The sequence below is a fragment of the Bombyx mandarina genome, chromosome 12 (genome assembly GCF_030267445.1).
Source record: "Bombyx mandarina strain Sakado chromosome 12, ASM3026744v2".
Classification (NCBI taxonomy): domain Eukaryota; kingdom Metazoa; phylum Arthropoda; class Insecta; order Lepidoptera; family Bombycidae; genus Bombyx; species Bombyx mandarina.
This window is the reverse complement of record NC_143219.1, coordinates 7,527,867-7,552,779: the sequence shown is the minus strand read 5'-3', so window position 1 is coordinate 7,552,779 and position 24,913 is coordinate 7,527,867. Positions and strand designations below refer to the sequence as shown.

Genomic DNA, 24,913 nt, shown 5'->3' with positions numbered 1-24,913 from the left:
TAGTGGTGGTAATAGGGTATATTAAAATGCCAGACAGGTTGGTCCCACCATTGTATACAAATTGTTCCCATAGTTAAAATGGCAATAATATATCATCTACCAGAACAATAATGTACAGAAATATTCATAATAATTTCCTAAGCATATGCCTTGAATGTTATAAGTAGTATGAATTCTTATGTATTCTGATATATTCAGTCAGGCAGGTGTCAGGAAACGTTTTCCTCCAGATTGAACCTTCGATCTTCTTCTGTCCTGATGAAGCTAAGGGCCTGTGCACACCACGTTTCTTAAGCGCGCCGTCGACGGCACGCTTTTATCCTACAGAGCGGTTTGTTGTCGTCTGTATTGATACAAACGCGCGTTAGCATCGCGTCTGTATCGATTCAAACGCGTATTTTAATTTATACAGGTGTGCAAAGGTCTACAGGCTGCGTCTGACTTGCGTGCGTATCGCGTCTATATCGCTACGAACGCGCGTCGACGGCGCGTTTAAAAAACGTAGTGTGCACAGGCCCTAAAAAGGGCTGCAGACCAACTGCAATGCTTCCCACTTAAAAAAATCCAGTAAAGCATAAAAACGTTAATGACACGTCATCATTCACAAGGAATTTCATATCATTAAATTCTTGCACCTGTATTGCATTTCAGAATACTTCAGATGAACATTCATGTACTTAAAAATATTTTTGGAAATTAAAATTATTGTTTATTATAGCTTTTATGTGTTTCTTTATTGAGGATTAATTACGTGAATACATATATATTTACACTGCTTACAATTTACAGAAAGTGCGACGTCGAGCTATAGAAGATACCCTAAACGTGTCACAAGTGTCAAACAAAGAGGAATCTGTGGAAATAGAACTTATAAAAGGTGGCTCTGGCTTGGGCTTCAGTATAGCAGGCGGACTCGGTAACCAACACATACCCGGTGACAACGGCATTTACGTTACTAAAATCATGGCCGGCGGCGCTGCGCATCAAGATGGACGACTAAGAGTTGGTGATAAATTGCTAATGGTCAAAAACACTTCTGTAAGTAATCCAGCCTGTTTTATTGAACTACAAATATAATTATTGCTTGAGATGAAACGGATAGTGGTTTGGCCGGATACCAGATACCGAATAGTCGGCAAGCTGCGAGGCCGGAGTGCCGGATATTCGGTCCTTTTTTTTTTCAAATCAAAATCAAATCAACTTTTGGAAATATTCGTGCTCGTTCGGGTGTTGTCACACGTAAGCGGAGATCGCGACAACTCAGTATGACGACGATTTGTATTCATTCACCACAATTTGCCACTGGTTAATTTTGAGTATTAAACAAACTAATTGATAAAACAATCACTTTTGAAGTGCGATTATAAAAATAAAAGCTGTCCATAGCCTATTGTGGTATTATTTGCCTTTTGCATTACCATGAGATTTTCTTAAATTTTACTATCCGTAATCCGGCCGGATACTGAAAACATGGCCGGATAGGCCGGATACCGGATAGTTACCGGATATCCGTTTCATCTCTAATTATTGCGGTCGATTATAATATTGGAAATAAATAAACAGAACGGAGATGTCAATTTGGATAACGTGACACACGAGGATGCCGTGGCCGCATTAAAGGCAACAGGAGAACGCGTGCTGCTAGTTTTGGTACCAGGGCCGAGACACGGACAACCCTCACCGCGCACTTCTCGAGCTAACACACGTAAGGCAGCATTATATTACTATTATTACCTATCCCATCTAACGATATCTATATATTAACTAGCGGACCCGGCCACACGTTGCTGTGGCTGTGGCTTAGGTTTTTGTTTCTAAATCACTCGCGGCCGCTTATGCTAATACCAAAAATTGACAACGTAAGAACAATTAGATTTCACTGTATTGCGTTTACTACGAAATAAATTTCACTTATACTTTAGCCTCAAAAACACGTGGTGCTTATGCCATTAAATTGTAGCTTATGTGAAACGTTGGTATTTTTAGCACAGCGCCATCTATGAGATATTAAAGTCACAGTATAACAATTGTCTGTAAAAACTGATTTAAGGCGCCATCTGTTTTAGACTTATAAAACTTACAATTAATAACAAAAATCAACATAAGAAATCATTTTATTGTTAATTAATAAATATTGCGACCATTCATCGAAATAAAAACCATCCTATCTCTCAAGTTGGATCGAACTGCACATGGTGTGCGAATTTTATTATAATCGGTTAAGTGGTTTAGGAGTCCATTGAGGACAAACATTGTGACACGAGATTTATATATATTAAGATATGTAAGGCAAAAACTTTGTACCCCTTTTTACGAAAATTGCGTGGATGGAGGAGTATGAAATTTCCCACACTTTAGAGAATATAGAGAGGCAGTACAGAATGCTATAATTTTTTAAAATTATGCTTTAAAAATACATTGAATCAATAAAAGAAACGTGACACACACTATCATGTATTTGACGCACTTAAATACTTTTCGTTTATTGTACAACTTTTATTATTGCTTAAAGTCTATGGTCAGATTGAGAATAGATTAATATTGTTTGTCTTTAATATTATTTTAAATATTATAGGTTATATTATAGGAAGTAAAATAATAGTCCGACAATAGATCCATAATAATGTTTAAATTTATAATTTCAATTAATTATAGTCGAATTTCGACTACCAAGGGACCACTAGTAAATATTAAAAACCCAACAATATGATCTGACAAAATTGATTTACCTGCTCAACCATAAAAACTTTTCTCGCACAGAACCACTGCCTCTTTATATTAACTGGTTACCTTTTTTTTTTTTTTTTTCCTACCTATGCTGATAGCCTTGAGAGGCTATTTCAGCTTCACCCTAACGTTTGTAGGTGAGCTCGCGGGGCTCAACCGGAGAGTTGCTAACACTGACCCTAGCAAGAGCAGTGCTTCGCAGAATCTACCACCGGATCGGAAACGCGACCCACTGAGAAGATCCGGCGAGAAACTCAGTGGGCTCTGGTTACCACCACAGTAACAACACTGCCAAATACATTACTAAGATTTGGTTACTATGTCTTTTAAAAAAAAAAAACCTTTTTAAGTTTGAAACATTGTAAGAAAAATGTGCACATTTAACAAGGAATAATGTAATCATGAAAATAAAAACAGCATCGAGCGCAGCAAATTCTCTCCGACGCGAAGACGCAACGGACGGCGGCGAGGAGGTACGCGTGGTGGAGTTGGAGAAAGGTCCCTCGGGCCTGGGGTTCAACATCGTCGGTGGCGAAGACGGGCACGGCATCTACGTTTCTTTCCTGTTGGCCGGCGGACCTGCGGAGAGGTCCGGCGCTCTACGGAGAGGAGACCGTCTGCTCGCAGTCAACGATCTTGACATATCGCACGCCACACACGAACAGGCCGCCAAAGCCCTGAAGGTACTGTTCCATGTCTTATTCATAGACATAAGGTAAACGTCGCTGCGCATATCAAGACATCAGGTACTGGTGGTAGGACCTCTTGCGAGTCCGCACGGGTAGGTACCACCACCCTGCCTATTTCTGTCGTGAAGCAGTATTGCGTTTCGGTTTGAAGGGCGGGGTAGCCGTTGTAACTATACTGAGACCTTAGAACTGATATCTCAAGGTGGGTGGCGCATTTGCATTACATTATAGTTGTCTATGGGCCTCAGTAACCACTTAACACCAGGTGGTCTGTGAGCTCGTCCACCCATCCAAGCTGTAAAAAAAAAACGCGGGATTACTATACACCAGAAAAAAACAGGACTGGTATCATGCAACTAGTACTCAAGATGGATAAGTCTAGGAAAACTGCACTAGCATGCATATTTTTGCATGATCAATAGTTCAATATACTGCTTTTGTGGCCCATCTCGAATTTTTTCAATTAAAACATTAATTGTTTTGAACTTTCTTCATCTCACTATACACACTATTATTTAACGTGTTCTTGGAATGATTGCATTTTTTCCTACCCAATCGTTTGTAGCTTAAGAGACTATTCCAATTACGCGCGGACCGGTACGTGATCTTCACGGGCTCAACCCGAAAGAATTGCTAACATTAACCCTATCAAGAGCGGTACTTCAATGAATCTACCACCGAATTGGAATCGCGGTCCACTGAGAAGGTCCGGAGAGATTTTCAGTGGGCTGTGTCTATGGGCTAGTTAGGCGACGACGCTGCCTGTTGCTTGGAGAGCCTAAAAGCACCGAGAGCGGATTCGGAGTATCCAACAAGACATAGATAAATAATTAGACGACTACGATAAAAAAGTTATCGTGTCGTGCCGCTTTATCAAAGTAGCGTTCTGATGCTTCCTTAAGATACTCACGCATCATTTCTAGATTTCGGCTGTCGTTAAGATGACCTGGAGATTGTGTGTACGGGCCGCGTGAACGAACATTACACTTGCATAGGTAATGACGGAATGATTTCACATTTCTTGAGTTCTCTACACTTAATTTACCCGTGATCATGCAACAGCGCCGTAAAATAATAATGTGTATAATGAAGCATTCTAACTTTTTTAACAATGTGTTTTGTATGATACTAGAATGCAGAGTAAAATATTAACAAGAGATATGTAATTCTTTTTCTAGAGCACGGGTCAAATTGTTAAATTGACTGTTGTGTATCGTCCACAAGAATACAATAAGTTTGAAGCACGAATCAATGAATTGAAACAACATCATACGCTATTACGGACATCTCAAAAACGATCCTTGTATGTAAGGTAGGTTATAAAAAAACAAAACGAAAATCATGTAATAAAATTGTGTAATGTGTGTGATAAAAGTTTACATCATACTTATATTGTTAATAGCATAAAAACTCTGTGGTTGTGGGCCTTTTAAAGTAAAAACTTTCTGAGTTTATGGGAGAGTAATGGGAAAACATGCAGTAGAAATGTCAATCATGTGTGCTTATTTAATACATTTTTAATTGGTATTTTTTTGTGTGATATGGAATGAGTTAGATCAATAATTTTATTTACTTTTAATTTTATATACGAAATGTTTTCTGAAGAGAAGATTTTCCCTTTTCCTGTTCTAAGGATCTGCAGGTTGTGCATCCAACTAACTTGGAATTTTGTACCCACTTCAGGGAATTTGTTAGCATAGTACACTATTTGTTACAATAAATGGATATATTTCAAACATCACATTTATCCACAAGGGATCATGACAGATCCATCTATAATGTAGGTTGATAAGTGGTCTTCGTGATTTTCATAAAGTTTCATAGTGTTAGTGCTTTCATTGTGTCCACGCTTTTTTAATTATTTTTCTTATCGTTTACAGAGCATTATTTGACTACGACCCCATTCGAGACGATGGTCTACCTTCGAGAGGATTGCCGTTTCGATATGGCGATATATTGCATGTTACAAATGCGTCCGATGACGAATGGTGGCAAGCCAGGTACGCTGGTTTCTTGTATAATATAGCCTAACCGATGGACTAATAAGCATCATCGCACATATTACTTATGTCATTAACTCTGTCACATTGACAACAATCCAAACTTTAAACTTTCAAACTATGTATAAAGTCAAAATACTCAGACCTTCGGAATCATGTCTCAAGGCGGGTGGTGGCATTTGTGTTGTAAATGTCTATGGGTTCCGATAGCCACTTAATACCAGGAGGGCCGTGAGTTCGTCCACCCTTTTTTTTTAATTTAGTCTGGAAATGCGTGAATGCTACACAGCAACACATACCAACTTGATTATAAATTTTAGTTTCATTTTAGAGATAGTTGTTTCAGCATCACACAAAGTCAGATGTCAATGTCACTGTTTTGCAAATTTATAAATCAATGTTCCAGAAGGCTGGGTCAGGATAAAGTGGACACCGATGCTATCGGTATAATTCCTTCGAAACGTCGATGGGAAAGAAAACAGCGGGCACGCGATCGACAAGTTAAATTCCAGGGACAGGGTACACCGGTCAGTACGGTGAGTATTTTTGTTTTATCCTCATCCAACTCACTAGGTTGGGGTCAATGTAAATCAGTATTATATATTTTATTTATTTATTTATTAAGTTGCACCAACAAAGTGATCATCAATACAAAACATTGACAAATTAACAAAAGTTCATGGCCGATGTCACCACAATTACAGGTGCAATCGACAGTGCATTAAAAACAAAAATAACAAAAAATTGTAAAACTAAGATTTGATTACATTTGATTGATTGCTTAAGATTAATTTATATTTAATTGAGACATGATCCGCGACAGATTTTGTGAGACAATTAGAAAAAACATCTATTTCACTTAAAATTAGTTCAGCGCAATTGGATAACTCCGAAGGAACGTTGACGGAGACCGCCGCGCTACCGAGGACATTAATGTAGTCCCAAAGGATTCTGTTTAAGGGAGAGTAAGCCCCTAAATTCGAACGAGCATTATAGTTTTATTGACTTACACTACTGGTACCTTCAAAGGTTAAATCGACGCCCAGTGGTGGATCACATACTGAAAACATACCATTTTAGCAAACCACTTGGTCTGAATACACCAACAAGTACAGTGTCGTTTTTAGGTCACGATTACCTCAAAATTATATTAAATCTAAAAGCAACAGAGCATGTGCTTCCTGATAGTGCAACTTGTTTAATAAAGCCTATTTTATGTATTTTCTTAAGAGACACCTTGGCTGGCACGATATTCGAACTTTGTAATTTCCCAAAAATACTAATCATCAAATGATTTAATCAAAATTTTCTTTTTCAAGAGCCAATCCACTCTGGAAAGGAAAAAGAAAACTTTATCTTTCAGTAGAAAATTCCCATTCATGAAGAGTCGAGAAGACGGCAAATCTGAAGATGGTTCCGATCAAGAACGTAAGTCGTTTTTAAAGTATTTTTTCAACACATTCATATTTTTGACGGTATGAAGTTTTCATAATTATTTTTATATAAACACATGTTTTAGTCAAGAGCACTGCATTTTAAGAAAAAATATGATACTTACATGCAACAAATTTGTTAATTTGATGGTCAAATTAATTAATTGAAACTTAGAAACTATAGAGCTTTATACTATAAAAACCATGTACAATTTTGCACTACTAACATGGGATTTCGACTCATCGGCTCCCACTTATAATCGCTTGGGTACACTAATTTATACTCTCACTGTGAAAATTTGGCAAGGAAAATTATAAATTTTATGTGAACGCGAATTAAAAATTATTGGAATTAAATTTCCTACTGTAAGTTGAAAACATCTTAACAACTAAAAATAGTTAATAGATCGTTCATCAACGAAGCTGTTTAGCTCGGGCCGCATATTATACGACCTGTACCGTTCGTCCTCTTCTAACGTTCGCGCGAGAAAGAGAAAGTATTATACTTTATAATATGCGACGGGCTAAAAAAAAACTAATAATACAATTTGTTACAGCTTTCATGCTTTGTTACACGCAGGAGGACGCTAACGCTGACGGTAAGTGCACAATGTCCGCCCTCGATCATATATATATATTTGCCATTTTGCTATTAAATGTATGTAGGTCATTACGCAGTTTTTATTTCGTGCGGCCGCTAACAACCAATCTGTCTGAAGATGGGTTGTCTTTACATTAAAGCTATGCTTTACCTAACAACGATTGAGTCTTAAAAGACGAACTGTTTTAGTCAAATGTATTTTCTTATTTTATTTCAATTAATTTACATTTAACTCTTCGTACAACTCACAATTATTATTATGGCTAATGTTAAATAAAATTATTATTATTTTATCGAAACGATTCAGCGTGTAGGTACTATTTACAATACTCGGTATTCTTAAACCGTACCGGATAAGTGTGAGTAAACTGTTGCTTTGTAGTATTCATGGAAGAGCATGGTGTCGCCTAACAAAAAAAAAAAAAAAAGAAATCTTGGCAATGTTTTTCATTTCCCGCCGTAACTTTGTCGCTTGTCGTTGTTTTCTGACAACGGCCCGGCGGCTAATTAATTATCTGTGTTTAGTTAGTTTTTGTATTTTACAAAGAGCTCTTCCCATGCGGTCGGTCTTGTACTTTTGATTCATTCGAAAGTATCCGATGCTAATAATAAGTTTTCGGAATTCTCAAGCGACAGATAAACATTTAATTCGGTATGTTTATATTGTAGTTATAGCGAAGAAATAATAAAAAAAATATATGTAATGATGCTATTTTTAATTGGTTATGTTAAAACATTATAATGATGCCATTTTTAATTGGTTGTGTTAAAAAAAATCGTGTCAGATTCCGAAAATTCGTGTGAACACGGTTTGCTTGGGAAGAGCTCAGTGAATATAATGGATGTTGAACACGTAGTTAATGTCGGCATTACGAACGGGTCGCAGCGAGCACGCGGGTTGGTTTGAGACTCGTCCGGCCTCAGTCCCGTGCTTCTAGTTGCCTAACCCGATACCGATACGGACACGACTTCAATCACTCATTCGACAAACGTATTTTGAGTTGCTATTTATTTTATTGGGCGCTATTCACGATTCTGTATAAATATAGTTTCGAATCGAGCAGGATGTTTCGGACAATTAGAGCGAGTCTGTGGCTCCGTAGTTTTTTTTTTTCCTTCCGGTTCGCCCCCCCCTCCGTAAAACGGTGTACGTACATGTTTGAAGTATATGTAACATTAATTTTTGTACGTATAGGAGAAATCTTGTATCGAGTGGAACTTCCCATGATGGAGGAGATAACGCTCATATATCTCGAGGACGAGAGTAAGTTTTGGGAGTGAGGCGTAGCTTGCGAGTGCAGTAGCCGATACCTTACCTCCCGCATTCTGGTTATGATCATCAATTAGAAATGTAGTTTTCATTCAAATAACACTCCAATTTTATTTTGTTTATTTGACATTTCTTTCGTTCAGTTGTTTTACCTTTTTTTGATTTCATAAAACGCGATTATATCTAATAGCCTCTCCGCACTCGAAACTCTGACCATCGTGCTCACGAGATTGTTTGGATCATTAGAATGGTGTTAGGGGGGCGCAGGCTCGGTCTGAGTGAGCGGGCAGCGCGCGGGCCACTGGAAGCACACGAGGACACGCTACACGCGTCGTGCTTAGAGCTTTGTCCGTCGGAACGCACACCGCAGCGTTGTGCGGTATCTGACGCCCGATTGTGCGAAAACGTCACTGATCGCTGACATTATCGTCTTCTCGCATTAAAACTGTATAATCTCAAAACTTACTAATTTTACAGGAGAGTGTTTTAAAGGTTTAACATGTGATATTTTTAATATTAATCATCTTTACAACATTTATTTCTTATTTTTTACCAGTTAAGTTATCTGTCTTTTAAAGTAAGATAAAATTATTTATTAATTTTGTTAATAGCAGTCAATACATAAGTAAACTAAAAAAAACACTAAACGACGCTCTTTTGATAGTATTTATGAGAAAAATACTGGTGTTACCAAATGATTCCGCATATTAACTCAATTTCGAATATTTTTGGAAATTGTACACTTTTAATGCGAAAAGACGATATGCGATGACGGAATCGATTAAAAGACGCTTTCGCATAATGAATACAGTCCGACACGACACAATACTTTCGGCTGTGCGTTCCGATTGAACAGTGTGCTTAGTGCGAGTTTTTTAACGTTCCCGATAGCGTAAAGTTAACTCAAATTTGTATGCAGTGGGAGCAGCGCCCCTAGCGGCAAACGTAGGCAAACGTTCCAACTCCATACTTTAAATTAACTGTTACGCTATCGAGGGCGTTAAAGAACTCGCACTAAGCACACAGACCTTAGCTTGGCGCGTCACGCGCATGCTCACTCCACGCACGCATGTCGCTCACTAGTTACGAGTCACGGTACGCGAGACGCGACATTCTCATGCGAGCTTTGTTTACAGTTTGTCAAATACGCTCTGCTGGTTTATTTATAGATTTAGTTTTTTGTCGCTTCAAAACGTAATAGGGGACGCTGTAAATTTTTTCAAAGCCTTATGTTACTTTATGTTCGTCTTCAGCTGTGATATATGACATACTACATTGCTTTTTAACGTGTTTAATTTTTTTTTATTGAATTACATTGATTTTTGTATTCTAGCCAGACCACTCTAATGATGAATGGATTTAATTGTCGAACTTAAAGTATAATAGAAAATTGTTACATAAATATGTCTTCTTTTATATTTCTGGCTTCAATATGACAATGTTCTAAATTACGTTTTAAGATTTTACGAAAAAGCATGTACTTATAAATGACTTTAAATCAGGTTCTAAATGAATAGCAAAAGTTATTGCTTTGCCAAATAAAGTTTTTCGTGAAGTGTTTTTTTTTTCTCTCTCAATACAATACATATTTTACGAAATAAGTTTGTAGTGAAACCATTCGAGTTAGTCTAGAGAATGCTTGTGGACTAGATACCAGTAAAACGAAATATTTAATAATTTAGGTAGTTTCCATTGAATAGATACAATTATATCATAGAATAATTTTCATAACTATAAATACACATTTATATTATATATATCAAACAAATATCGCTGTGATACGCTGATCTCTGTGTATAACCATAATCATTTGAAATGGCTTTTTGATGTTGAAAAAAAAACATAAATTTGTATGGCACGGGTATGGCACGGATTTGCTACATACAACACGGGTAGCACGAAATTGAAATCTACAAATAATTCCTGGTTGGTTTCAAGGGAACAGCTTAGTGATACCACGTAATGATTACTTTAGTGATACCACGTAATGATTACACGTTAAATGTGATTAAAACTGATGTGTACTGCGCGTGAATGTTTACAGGTCAAGACGAGACGGTGTTGTCTTATGAAACAGTTCAGCAGTTGACGATCGCGTACACTCGGCCCGTGATCATATTGGGCCCATTGAAAGATAGAATAAACGACGACCTCATTTCCGAGTTCCCTGACAAGTTTGGAAGCTGCGTGCCTCGTGAGTAATATAAAGAGAGAGAGAATATACTTTATTGCACACCAACCACAATTCACATTCAAAAAACAGTCAAAAAGCAGATAAATTTGTACAATAGGCGGTCTTGTCGCTAAAAGCGATCTCTTCCAGACAACCGTTTAATTTACATTAATTCTGGAAAATATAAAAATATAACAGGTATGTTGCGGTGTACTATAGACATTATACAAAAATTTTGAAGAAGTAGAAATTTTTCTTAACGATTATGAATAATGAAGCAATGCTGTATGGAACTTTTTTTTATTTATTGCTTAGATGGGTGGACGAGCTCACAGCCCACCTGGTGTTAAGTGGTTACCGGGGCCAATAGATATCTACAACGTAAATACCGCCACCCAGCTTGCGATAACTTATATCTGCCGCTTCACGGCAGAAACAGGCAGGGTGGTGGTACCTACCCGTGCGGACTAAAAAATTTGAACATGACCATTTTACGATTTTTATTGAATTTGTAATAATATGTACACGCCGATCCACTAACGGTGCTTTTAGTTACCTCAAGTACCGGTCATCGGTCTCGTCGAACCCGTCGCTTGCGACGAAGGGCTCGACGAGTAAATTAACCCACAGACACAGCCCACTGAGTTTCTCGCCGGAACTTCTCAGTGGCTCGCGTTTCCGATCTGCTGGTAGATTCTGCGAAGCACGGCTCTTGCTCATGTTATCAACGGCTCATGTTAGCAACGTCGTCAGGTTTGAGCCCCGCGAGTTCACCTACTAGTTAAGGTTACGCTGAAATAGCCTCTCAAGGCTATCAGCTTAGGTTGGAAAATATATATATATATATATGTTGATAGATACGACACGGCCCAGACGCGACTACGAGGTGGATGGGCGGGACTACCACTTCGTGGCCAGCCGCGAGCAGATGGAGCGCGACATCCAGAATCACCTGTTTATCGAGGCCGGCCAGTACAACGACAATCTGTACGGAACGTCCGTGGCATCCGTGCGAGAAGTCGCCGAGAAGGTATATCTATCTATGTATTTATACGTGAACCAAAAACTTTGTACGCCTTTTTTACGAAAATTACGCGGACGGATGAGTATGAAACTTCCCACACATAAAGAAAATATAGACAAGGAGAATGCAGAATGTAAATATTTCTTTAAATTATGCATAAAAAATAAATTACATCAATAAAAAAAACATTACACACACTACCATGTATTTGACACACACACACGCGTGCATACTATTAGCATAGTCTGTGGTCAAATTGAGAATAGATTAAATATTGTTTGTCTTTATTAATATAAATAATTGTCTAAAGTGTGGTCTTGGCGAAATCTGTGATTACAGAAGTGTAATAAATAGTCTTTGACAATATAATCATTATAGTGTACAAACTTATAATTTCAAATAATTTAGTCGAATTTCCGGGGGAACAACTAGTATGTTTTAAAAGCTTGAACTTATGAAATTACTGGTTATAAAATGCAAGTGATATCTGCTGTCCACATTGAATAATCGCTTCGAACCCTACATCTCAATAGATAAACCCAAATAAAAATAGTACATAACTCGAAGAACTTACGAAAGACACCGTATTTTCTCGTGTTTATTGCATGCATTTTGGTTTTGTCCCGATAAGAGTTTGACGCGAGTAAACTAGACACTGGAGCGCTTAGTTCAGATTCGATACCGAAAAAACCATTATCTCAGAAACTCTGAAACTTATCCAACCTGGCGTGTTCGCTTCATGCACGTTGTCATTGAAATCATTGTTAAAAGTTAATTTTCTTGAATTCATCTCATACGTAAAATAATGTGGGTTTTTTTGCAGGGCAAGCATTGCATTTTGGACGTCAGCGGTAACGCAATCAAGAGATTGCAAGTAGCACAACTATTCCCTATTGCCATATTTATCAAACCAAAGAGTGTAGAGTCTATAATGTAAGTATATTTTTTTGGGTACCTACAGAAAAACATACAAAACTGGGTGTAGATGAAATGATCTTTTTGTATTTTGTATGATGATATCACGTTACAAAATTCGCAGGGAAATGAACAAGAGAATGACAGAAGAACAAGCGAAGAAAACTTATGAACGTGCCCTTAAAATGGAGCAAGAATTCGCTGAATATTTTACTGGTTAGTTTCTTTTTTTTTTTGTGCTCTTGTAGGCAGACGAGCGCATGGCCCATCTGATAGTGAGTGGCTACCGCCGCCCATGGACTTCAGCAATGCCAGGGGCAGAGCCAAGCCGCTGCCTACCGCTGAAGTTTTATGCAGTATAATTTCTGAGTCCCGGTATTAACAACAGTTTCAAGCTATATAATAAAAAATTTTAAGCTCTGATAAGTTATTTGATATGTTATTCCGGTGCGTGTGATTCACAGCCGTGGTGACGGGCGACACGCCGGAAGAGATATACTCGAAGGTGAAGGCGGTGATCGCGGCGGAGAGCGGCCCGTCCGTGTGGGTGCCGCGCCGCGAGCCCCTGTGAGCCCCCGTGAGCCCCGACCGACCGCCCGGTACACTTTACTACTTATCATAGTGCCTCGAGTATCACTCGCCATTGTTAGCACGCAATGTGCGACTCCCTTGTTGTTTGTGCGTCCCTAGTGGTGTTGCCGGCGCTCTGCGAGTCGCAGTCGTCGGCCGCGTTTTATAATTAATGACAACAGCTAGTTCACATTAGTCGTTAGGAACAAGCGCCATGGAAACGCGCATATTAAGAACCGAAAGGTCCGAATTACGTAATAGTACGCGCGTAGACGCACGCACCTCGGTAAGCGCGTTTTATTGCTTTTAGCTACAGCTCGTACACATTAGGCGTCTCGGAATAAGAGTTTTATGAGTCGGCTTTAATTTACACACGCGAAGTGCTTTTCCGAACTTTGAAAATGGAGCGATCTGATTTATTGTTTATCGAAATAAAAAACAAACGCTACAAGCTGTTTAATGTCAGGCGATTCCTCCTTAGTAAGGATTTTTTTTTGTAATATTGATTGAAGCACCAAAATTCTCTTGTCTCTGTTTCTATCGTCTTTAATAGTAACAGCAGAGAAGCCTTTCGAAAGAAATCAGTCAACTTCCAGATTGAGCCAATGCTCTTAGTGCAAGTGTGTCAAATACTAATGACACAAACGCCAAATGTGTACAAGCTCTAAGTTCACGTGAGAGACAAATGCGTCAATACGATGCTATGCGACGCGACACAGAGCCGTTTATATTTTAGGGACCGAGATACGTTCACAAAGTGGTTTTGAATGATTCATCAAAATTGATACGGTATGGAAAAAGTGAGATAAAAGTAGTTATATAGTAGATATCGCCTCAACTTATGCAATAAGAGCCTGTCGAAACTTTCAAACGAAAACTGTAAACGTCTATGGTCTTATTAATGACGATTTACCGAAGCTTTATAATAGTATAAATAATAGAATTGACAAAGTGTTATTCGTACGGTCTGATTCAATTTTAACAGTTTTCTTTAAACTGGCTTGTAAAGGTACGCTAAGTCATAAGATGATTATTATTTAGTTCATATAGATATTTTAGTACAAAGATTAAAAACACTACTGCTTGATTTCGCGTTTATATCCGTCATTTCGATAACTTCACTTACAGTGTTCTGATAAACAACTAAATATTAGTCATATAATAAAAAGACTAAATTAAACCACAAGTAATTCCAATAACGTATAAAACACCTTATAATTTAAAAATATGTGTGTCAACGTTTACAATTTTTTATACTGTATAAGGTGCGGTCGAATCATTTTTTTTTTTCTAGAAACCACGCATTACACAACACAAAAATGCAGTGACATCGCGTCTCGCTCATAGTAAGTATAGGCGCTTTGTGTCGCATCGCGAACTGTCGTTCGCCTGGGATGGTATGTGAGCTAAGATGCCCGTTCTACATCCCGGTCGTATGATTCAATGGTGTCTTTGTAGATTTTCAACACATTTCCCGATCTCACGGCTTCGTAGAAACTTCCCGACTTTTTCTAATTACTTGTTTCCGATAAACGTGTAAATTATCACTTGTGCATAAAATTGTTGACCAATCATTCGTTATCGACTAGCAGTTTTAGGAAACGATCGTGCTTTATTTGATCGAGCGTAATATATATTTTATTGACTATGGCTATTATTCGAATTCAATGTTTGTATCGAGTTTTAGATTAATGTATAATTTATTTTATTTGACAAAGTCTTATATAAATGTGCTTCAATTAACAATGTAAATTGTATATTAATTATTAATTATAAAACGTATACTAAATGTTATTTTACTCAGGTTGCTAGATACATTGAATTTTCATCATGTTAAAAGTGAATTATTTATAGTAATCATGAACAGAGTTGCCCACATGAAAAATATCACGTGCACCAATAATTGTTGCATCGCTATGTTGTATCTTACTAAATAGTGTACTGTTACGCTGAGTAGTCGATCCCACCTCACGCATGGCTAGGCTAAGACATCAGGATTATTTGCTCAAAGCGGCAATCTGTATCGTAACTATTGAATCTCATGACATATTATATTTCTGCACTATTATGACCCCCTTGACCCCTTAGGCGAGGTGCAAAGTTGTTTGTTGATCATTTTTATAGTAAGAGATTGTGTTAAAAACGGTGTGTAACATCTCACCTTTTTAAGTAGTATTCGTCATTTATTTATTGAGAATTTTATTTTCTTACGGAATATTAAATAGTCATCTGCAAATATGGGCACTGACGCGAGCAAATGATACCAAGCTGCAATAATGTATTTAAAATAAATGTATGATTTAATTATGACATGTACTTCATTTTAATTTATGTACGCAGTCTCAAATTCTTATAAAAGGGTACTTAAATAGTTTTTAATTATGAATTTCCTATCGAATGACAACAAATTCTGTTTTGTTAATTTTTACTGCCAAGGAATTATGACATATATTAAAAATTTTAATAATCAACTAACAATAATTAAAATTTGTTTGTTCTAATTCCTAAAATAACTTGTAAATATATTTTATTTTAATTTTAAGGTAACTAATGTATTAATTAATAATAATTTATCTTTATTACATAGTAGAGAATATATTATGAGTATTTATTTTGTCACTTAAGATAATTTTATTGATGTGAATGTGTAAATTGATTAATTTTACTGTAATTAACTTCTTACTTTTATTGGTTTTGACTAATATTCAACAAAACTATCCATATTTGCAGATGTACAATGTTCATGAGTTAGTGATGTTCAATAGAATAGTTTGAATAAAATTATTTACGTTGAAAATTCTATTCTTGTTTTCTTTCCAAATACCCAATTATCAAGTTCATTTATTAGATATCCAATACCTATAGGTATATAGTAAATAGAAGTATATACTTTTTTGGAATATCTGAGCCTTTCCCTAAGGGCTGAGTCACACCGGAATGGCAGCGGCCGGCGGCGATGCCAGCGCAGATGCCAGATGCCAACTAAGCAATAAAAAATAATAATAAAAACGTGTGCTTGGAGTGAACATGATGGAAAACAACAATTTTCTGGTAGTAATGGTTTCATAGATACTTTTGGATAGGATTATTAAAATAAAATTTGAAATTTGAATTGATTTCGTATTCTAGATGCTGCGTAAACCGTTGCTCGATTATTTCGTCTTGATCTGCGTACGCTATTGTGAATATTGGAGTCTCCAAACTGGGAAACAAACTGCTGAAAATCTGCATCTCTGTCTCCATCTCTTTCTCTTAAGGCACGAAACCTTTACAATCAATGTCGCGTGCTTTTTGTTTGCCTTGTAGCCTAAAATACGAAATTTATTAGTTAGAATACCAAACGCGTACTGAATTGTGACTCTTGTCCGGGATAATGTTTTGTCGAAAATTATTTGTTCCGCATTTAAACCACCCCGTGGATATGGGCGCATCAAATAATTTTTAAGAAGATAGGCTTCATCGCCAATTAACACGTATGGTAAATTGAAATTTGAACCTGGTAATCTCTGTGAAGGTTGAATCTATTTTCTATTAATAACCTATTTATCGGGATAGTTCTTATATTCCTAATATAATAATAAATAGTGTGAAATTCGCCAAGTTCTCTCCTTTTCTAACTGGGTGCGCTCCTATTCTGGATTGAATATCTTCAGCTAAGAACGCACTTATTTCAAGGTAATATCGTGACACTTTTGATACGGACATTTGATAGGGCTCTCTAAATACGTGCACCTCTGACGCCGCCGCCGTCGCAACTAGTCTAGCTGTGGCATACAATTCTGCGAAGCACGACTCTTGCTAGGGTTCGTGTTAGCAACATCGTCAGGTTTGAGCCCCGTGAGCTCACCTACTAAAGTTAGGGTTACGCTGATATAGCCTCTCAAGGCTCTCAGCTTAGGTAGGAAAAAAAAAAAAAAAAAAAAAAAAAAAAAAGGCATACACCCGCAAATCACGCCGTCCGCCACGCCTCGCAACGCACCGCAAAACCACCGCCAGTAGCTGTGGCCAGGCCGTTAGTCACAGACTAAGCTATAGTGGTTTTTAAGTTGGTGAAAAAATGGGAGCCCTAAAAAATAATTTATTCTCAAAGTGGGCAGTAGACAAAATAAGCTTGGGAACCCTCGCTCTAGCTTAATCAGCAATGCCAGGGGCAGAGCCAAACCGCTCTCTACTGCTTAATATTCTCCAGCCTCGTTTGAAAAAAGACAAGTCTAGTGCTTGGGAAACTCCGTGGAGCGAGGCTCATTCCAAAGCCGGATGGTTCGTGGTAAAAAAGATCTCTGGAAATGCACTGTGGATGAGCACAGGGGCAGGGGTAGTATGGATGAACTCTACTCCCGTGGCGGGCGGTGCGATGGTAAAAAAAAGATGATGTATCATCTCAAACAATTCCTCAGAGCACTCCCCGTGGAACATACGGTACAAAATACAGAGAGAAGCGAAGTCTCTCCGCAGACCCAGGGGTTCCAAGCGATCCGTGAGAATAGGACTATCGACAATCTGAACGGCCCTCTTCTGTGTGGAGTCAAATGGAAGTAGGTAGGTGGTATTTGGGAGCCCCGGCCCAGAGGTGGGAACAGTACTCCACGCGAGACCGGACCTGTGCTTTATAAAGCAAAAGTCTTTGTCCAGGCGTGAAGTACCGGTTCGCTCTGTTGAGGACTCCCAGCGTTTTGGTCGCCAACCTTGCTTTGCCCTCCAAATGACTCCGAAACGACATCGCTTGAAATGTCGACCCCAAGTATCCGGCCACTCCTTGGAATTGCGGCACCATGACAAAGAGATCCTTCTTCGCAGTGAACGCGCAAGCTTGTGTCTTCGACGGGTGGAATTGAACTAAGTTCTGTTCACCCCACTCGGAGATTCGCCCCAGAGTTCTCCACTTCAGACATAGCATGCCATTGATATACAGGATGAAAAGCGTAGGGAGAGCACCGAGCCATGTGGAACGCCGGCGTTAATAGTCATGGTATCGGTGTAGCAACCATCTACGACAGTGATGCTCCGTCCATCCAAAAAGCTAGCGATCATCATAGTCTCTCGGGGATTCCGTAAGACGGTAACTTCGACAATAGTGGCCTATGCCAGACCCTGTCGAACGCCTTCGCGATATCTAGGCTCACAGTGAGAGCCTCGCCCTTGCTCTCCAATGCTTCAGCCCACTTGTGAGTAAGGTATACAAGAAGATCGCCAGCGGAACGACCATGACGGAAACCTTAGTGTCGGTTACTGATCAGCTAGCGATCCTCAAGATACTTCAGGAGTTGCGTATTTATTATTCGCTCCATCACCATGGAAAGCAAAGAAGTTATCGCGATAGGTCTAGAAGAAGATATTTGAGGCGACATATCCATGATAGGCCTGTAATGCAGTTTTTAGATTATATATTTTTGTAAGTCGCTAAAGTGCATATGAGAATCGATTAATTTTACTACAAATAATATCTATGTGAAGATTCCAACTACATTGATTATCCACATTTAATCCTAAAAATGTTATGCTATTACATTCATTTAGTGTGTTATTATTATAAGTTATATTTAAGTTATTAATAAACTTGTGTCTATTATAGAGTTGCATATATCTTATTTTGTCTAAATTAGCTTTTAAGTTATTCTTATTCATCCAATCTATGACTTTACTAACAGTAGCATTTATTTCATCATTTAAATCTAGTGTGGCATCTTTGGTGATTACAACGGCTATATCATCAGCAAATAAACTGCATGGATAATGTCATTGTATGTGTTCTGGGAGATCATTTATATAAATGATAAAGAGTAGCGGTCCTAAAATGCTCCCTTGTGGGACACCTACTTTATTATACGCTAATGAAGATTTAAAAGCCACTTCTTCATTGTTATTATCAATATCCCTAATTTCAACATATTGTTGTCTGTCGCTTAGATAACTACTAAGCCATTTTTCAGCTATCCCTCTAATGCCACAATTATTACACTTCCGTAGAAGAATGTTATGGTCAACAAAGTCAAAGGCTTTGGTCATGTCAAAGAAAACTCCAACCGTGGGTATTTTTCTGTCTACATTTTCAGTAATTTTACTAATGAGTTTAAAAGCTGCTAGTGTAGTAGATTTGCCTTTTTGAAAACCGTGTTGTTCAGATTTTATAACTTCTGATTTATTAAGAAAAGTTGTCTAGAATGCATGATTTTTTCAAATATTTTTGCAAGTATAGGTATTAAAGTAACCGGTTGGTAGTTATTGATACATTCCTTATGCCCTTTATTGTATATAAGTTTCACTATTGAGATTTTCAATCTATCAGGAAATGTACCTTCAGTTATTGAAAGATTGATAAATAATATGACAGAGTATAGGTGTAATGGCTATTGCACATTGTTTTAGTATAAAAGTGGGCAGTTCATCATAATCTGTTGATTTAGTATTATTGAGAGACTGAATTTTTTTTATAAATTTCCTCACATGTAGCTGGCATTAAAAATATACTTGAGCTAGATGTATTTGTGTTTTGTGTATTTATTGCTTGTCTATATCTATATCTATACTAATATTATAAAGAGGAAAGATTTGTTTGTTTGTTTGTTTCGAATAGGCTCCGAAACTACTGGACCGATTTGAAAAATTCTTTTTCCATTAGAAGCCGACATTGTCCCTGATGAACATAGGCTACTTTTTTTAATTTTTTTTTTATTTATTTTTTTGGTTTCATGTGTGTTTTAATGTTTCCGAAGCGAAGCGAGGGCGGGTCGTATATTATTATAGTTCTTGTTTTCATCATTTGTTATTTCAATGTAATAATTGTTAAAAATGCTAGCTATCTCTGTAGTGTTAGCGATTACTCTGCCATTATGTAAAATTTGTTTAATATTGCAATATATATATTTATGGACATATATATCTATATATATTATATCTATAGACTCTATGGGTCCGACCAGTTACCCTTCTTGGGGATGGGGTGGATATGGGCAGTGTTTTGCCGATGCTTGTCTTTCATGAAGACGGAACCCTGCTTGTACTATATGAGAGGTGATACAAACGCGTTAGCGCAGATGTCAGCACAGGGGCGTACGTTTTCAAAACCACTGCAGGGATGCAATCTGGCCCACTAGAGTTATGGACGTCCAAGGCCCGGAGCTCCCGTCTGCACATTGTATAAAGCAGATCGCCAGCAGAGAGCTATCACACCGGGGGCTGTTCGGTGGTATGGTACCCACATCTTCCACAGTCAAGTTCGAGACAAGAGATTGACCAGGTCAGCCTTCTCTTTCGTACTATGAGCCAGACTATCATCGGACCTGCGTAGTGGCGGGAGACTAGACCGGCAAGCTTCCTTCTGCAGCTTTGGCGAGGCACCAAAAAGCACGGCTCCCGGAGGGATGGCACTTAAGTAGCTCTCCAATTCTGGAAACGTGCTCCGACTTCGACTTGGCAATAGCTGTTTTGTAGGTCCAGAAAGCGACGTTATATTTCCGCCTTTCCTCTAAGACGTTAGGATCTCGAGGTCTCCTTGCATCGTTCCAGGCCGCGTATGCGAACGGCTAGACGTGTGCAGTGTCCCTACTGGGATTATTATACCAGGATTTACTGCGACTCTCAGCGGGCACCTCAGCGGAGAGAATAAACAATTCCATCCCCTGGAGCACCACATCTTTAAGCCGGTCCATACAGACGTCAGGATAATCAGAGGAAAAGCAGAACCCCCCTGGGGAGGATGTATAAAATTCAGGCAATCCATCGCAAACTGCTGACATATACCGCCAAACTCTTCGATACCCGGTCGTTGTTCGACGATCAGGACGAGAATGGTATAGCAGTGATCAGACGATCTTAGCGGAACGTTGACCGCCAAACTGTATTCGGCTGGATAGGTGGTCAGCAAAAAGTCCAACACAGAAGGCTTGTGCTCCTCAATATCTGGGACACGGGTGGTTGTAGACCCCAACCACTCTTGGTGCTGAGTGCTAAGGACCACCACCTTTGCAGATGGGTACTGCTCAAGCACAGTCAGTCCCCTCTTGTACATGCTCAAACAGAATTAAAGATATAAATAGATCTAGTTGAAAAGACAGTTCCAAAGGCGAAATCGCTTGAATCATCCAGCAATAGGTAAAACAGACTGGCAGAATCACTAACTGTTTTTGGCTATATACCAATGGGAAGATGGAACAATCAATGTCAGCGATGTCAGTGATCAGGCTGGGAAAAGTTATCTAGAGTTGCCATGCTGTCTTCATATTCCTGCTGTTTCTTAATTACTTTAAGGTTCTAAATTTTGTTAAAATAAATATACAAATATATTATTATACTTATTTAATGTTTTTATATGTCATCTAGCACAACAGTTGTTTTCTCAGATACATAAAGACCATCCAAGAACTTTCTGATATCCTTATTCTTGACTGTAGTAGATTGCTGGATGAGAGCAGCAGAGCTAGAGACATCTTCCAAGGAGTTGCCTTCAATGATTAATTCATCCTTTTGTTTGGGAGAGTTAACGACGGTCACACCAGGTGCCATCTTTACCCTTCTGATGTATTTCTCCCCCAAGAAGTTACGTATCTCAATAATTGAATTACCCTCAGTGGTGACACAGTTAATGGGGAAGTGAGCATACACAGCACGCATCTTGTATTGGAAGCCTTTAGTTACTCCTGAAATAAAAAGCAGTATTAAATTAAGTTTGATAAGATGGATCAAATCTAATCTTAGTATAAGGATAGAGTACATTACATTTGTGTTTATTTTACATTAGATTATACCCTAAATTATGATTTTGAATTTATTTAACACACTACAAACTACAAAGTGGGTGCCACCCAATTTTTCACTTGATGATCTATGGGCTCTGGTAACCACACTAGAAAAGGGCTAGCTATTAGATCATTCATCCATCTATGCAACATACAAAAAGTTTCAAAAAATTAATTTCATAATATTAAAAAATAAATATTTTGGCAAATGAATTTACAGTTTCCATGGTCACAGAGTTTTACACAAAACTTTTTAAAAATTAAATGTGGTTTGTGTTTCGTTTCCCCCTTTTTTTCCTACCTAAGCTGATGGTCTATAGAAACCACGTCAGCGTCACCGGGCTAGTAGGTGAGCGTGAGCCAAGCCTGATGATGTTGCTAACACAAACCCTAGCAAGAACCATGCTTCGTAGAATCTACCACTGGATGGGAAACGCGACCCACTAAGAAGATCCGCAAGAAACTCAGTGGGCTGCGCCTGTGGGTTAATTTACTCGCCGAGCCCTTCTGTCACAAGCGACAGGTTCAACGAGAACGATGACCTGTGCTTGGGGTACTAAAAGCAAAGTTAGTGGATCAGGAGGATTCGAGATGACGTCTTTTGGGCGACGTCGACTGTTTGCCATTTAGTCCGCTGGATCGACTATGTAGTTACTGGAGGTCACGATGAAAGGGTTCTCATGTCGTGCCACTTTATCGAAATGGGAATTTCTCCAATGGTATAGTCTAAAATTGAAAAACTCAGGTAAAATTGGTTAAAATATTTATTAAACACCCAAGTTTAAAATAATTTTAAGTAAATTTTACTTATTTAAATTAAAAATGATTAGCTTTGTTTTTCTGGTGGCCATTGTAGGCAGACGAACATACAGCCTACCACATTGACAACAGCAATACCAGAGGCACAGAGAAGCCACTGCTTATCACAACTTGCTTTAGCTAAATTACCTTACAAAGTTGATTGGAATGTTTCTATATTTGAAATAACAAGTAAATAATAAAATTATACAACTGTGCATTTTATCCACACACTTTGCATTATATGCTAAGTCAGAGCATCATCATCATCATCATCATCATCATCATCATATTACATATATGGATATGTTTGAAACCATTAACATAAAAGATTTTTCACTTTTCCAAAACTCTAGACTTCAACCTTATAATTTGAACTTAATATAACATGCAATTTAATTCGCTAGAATCATTAATGACACTCAGGTTTACTCGTGATTTTGCAAGGTCTAAAATGGTTTCTCTATTTGTATGAAAATAAAAAAATAACAAAAATTAAAGAAAATGTTTAAAATAGTAAATTATTTTCAAAACAAAATCTCGGGGCTCTTGAGAAAGCGTATAACAGCATAGAAAAATTTTACTATCTACTTTTAAAAGTCCGTGTAAAATTTTTGTTCACACAAAAATCCATTCAATTTGGAACTTGCAGTGATACACCTATTGTTTACATGTTACGTTTATTACCAACATTTTGTCAATTTAAACTAAGAATCACTACGATATTTTGTCTTGATTGTGTGCTCCAGTTTATTATTAATCTACATTAATGATGTTCTAGTAGTAGTGTTACTTACCTTTAATCATGTTCTCTACATGTGAACAGACTGTCCTCACGGCGGCAAGCTCCTTTTTGGATCCGAACCATTTCTCAACCTTCAGGAGACGAGGGTTTACCATGCGAATGTCAACAGCCAAGTGTTTAAAGTTCCTTTTGAGAACTCCGCGGGGCCCTTTAACTGTCACCAGACGCGATTTCACATGGACCGTAAGCCCGTCTGGGATTTTGACTTTCTGATTTGCTACAATTTGCTTCATGTTTGGGCCTAAAAACAAGAGCAAGTATGAAACATAACCTCACAGATGTTTACCAAATTTTTTGACACTTTTTCTCAATTTATTACTAAAATATCAGTTATAACGCATTTCAGGTCGTTAAACATAATTTAAAAAATAATTGTGGCGAATTTTAATTATGTAGGATGCGAGATTTATTTAGATTTTTTTCGAAATAACACATATTCACCTACTTTGTTTGACACAAGAGCCGGAAAAAGATCGTTTAGAAACGAAAAGATTGCCACTTGCCACTTGCCGAATACTAACTTATTGCCAGCTGTCAGTTGAACTCTGAAGTTGATGATAAGATATTTTGTGAGTAATTTATTAATTGTCTAACTCGAAAACATTATGAAATTCAAGCAGTTCTAACCAATTAAATGATTACAAAATTTATAAAAAAATCTAAATTTCGTAATAATATGACTTTTAGTGATCGGTCACCGGTGATTTTGGTGATCGTCATGGTAGATTCCAATTACTGTTAGTGATTGGAATTGAATCTTATTATCTCAGACCATCAGCAATGCTTCGATATGAAAGAGGTTTTAAGAGGCTGCAAGAATCCGCAAAAAAAAAAATGGAACCGGACCGTCTATTGATTCTGCAATAATTACATTTTTAGTGTTTTTTAGTTTCGTCACTTGTTCATTCTGATATCCACTTTAGTGAATACATCAAAAAATATTTCTAGTATTTCTGGTTAAAAATCTAACGACGCACCTATTTTCGAAGATCAAGGCTAAATACAATTTATTGGGTACCCAAACATCGGCATTGTCGTTCACATTTATTAATTTACTCATAGACCTATATAGGTTTCATACTTCAATAAATTTACTCAATGATTTAAGGCAGTGGTCGACAACCTTGTCATCCAAAACAGCTAACTAGATAGATAACACACAATTGAAATTTA

General features: G+C 37.8%; 2 protein-coding genes across 17 annotated transcripts in view; one reads left to right on the top strand and one right to left on the bottom strand.

Moving 5' to 3' along the window:
• dlg1 (MAGUK family member discs large 1) overlaps window positions 1-16,202 on the top strand; it is a 42,494-nt gene extending 26,292 nt beyond the window's left edge. For 9 of the 16 annotated variants that reach the window (XM_028181976.2, XM_028181975.2, XM_028181973.2 and 6 more), the window contains 14 exons: window positions 790-1,038; window positions 1,564-1,705; window positions 3,145-3,410; window positions 4,595-4,728; window positions 5,297-5,416; window positions 5,823-5,952; window positions 6,736-6,844; window positions 7,407-7,448; window positions 8,646-8,714; window positions 10,765-10,914; window positions 11,751-11,923; window positions 12,741-12,850; window positions 12,957-13,048; window positions 13,297-16,202. In XM_028181976.2, the coding sequence (XP_028037777.1) occupies window positions 790-1,038; window positions 1,564-1,705; window positions 3,145-3,410; window positions 4,595-4,728; window positions 5,297-5,416; window positions 5,823-5,952; window positions 6,736-6,844; window positions 7,407-7,448; window positions 8,646-8,714; window positions 10,765-10,914; window positions 11,751-11,923; window positions 12,741-12,850; window positions 12,957-13,048; window positions 13,297-13,403 (1,893 nt within the window). In that variant the 3' untranslated portion in view covers window positions 13,404-16,202. The remainder of the gene's footprint in view (window positions 1-789; window positions 1,039-1,563; window positions 1,706-3,144; window positions 3,411-4,594; window positions 4,729-5,296; window positions 5,417-5,822; window positions 5,953-6,735; window positions 6,845-7,406; window positions 7,449-8,645; window positions 8,715-10,764; window positions 10,915-11,750; window positions 11,924-12,740; window positions 12,851-12,956; window positions 13,049-13,296) is intronic. The other 7 variants (XM_089731889.1, XM_028181978.2, XM_089731892.1 and 4 more) reach the window with 3 other exon arrangements.
• Window positions 16,203-21,682: 5,480 nt separating this feature from the next.
• Window positions 21,683-24,340, bottom strand: RpL9 (ribosomal protein L9). The gene is made up of 3 exons (XM_028181972.2): window positions 24,186-24,340; window positions 23,733-23,981; window positions 21,683-22,038 (listed from the first exon to the last, which is right to left on the bottom strand). The coding sequence occupies exons 2-3, from the start codon at window positions 23,971-23,973 to the stop codon at window positions 21,707-21,709; spliced, it is 573 nt and encodes a 190-aa protein (XP_028037773.1). The 5' UTR covers window positions 23,974-23,981; window positions 24,186-24,340; the 3' UTR covers window positions 21,683-21,706.
• Window positions 24,341-24,913: the final 573 nt, after the last annotated feature.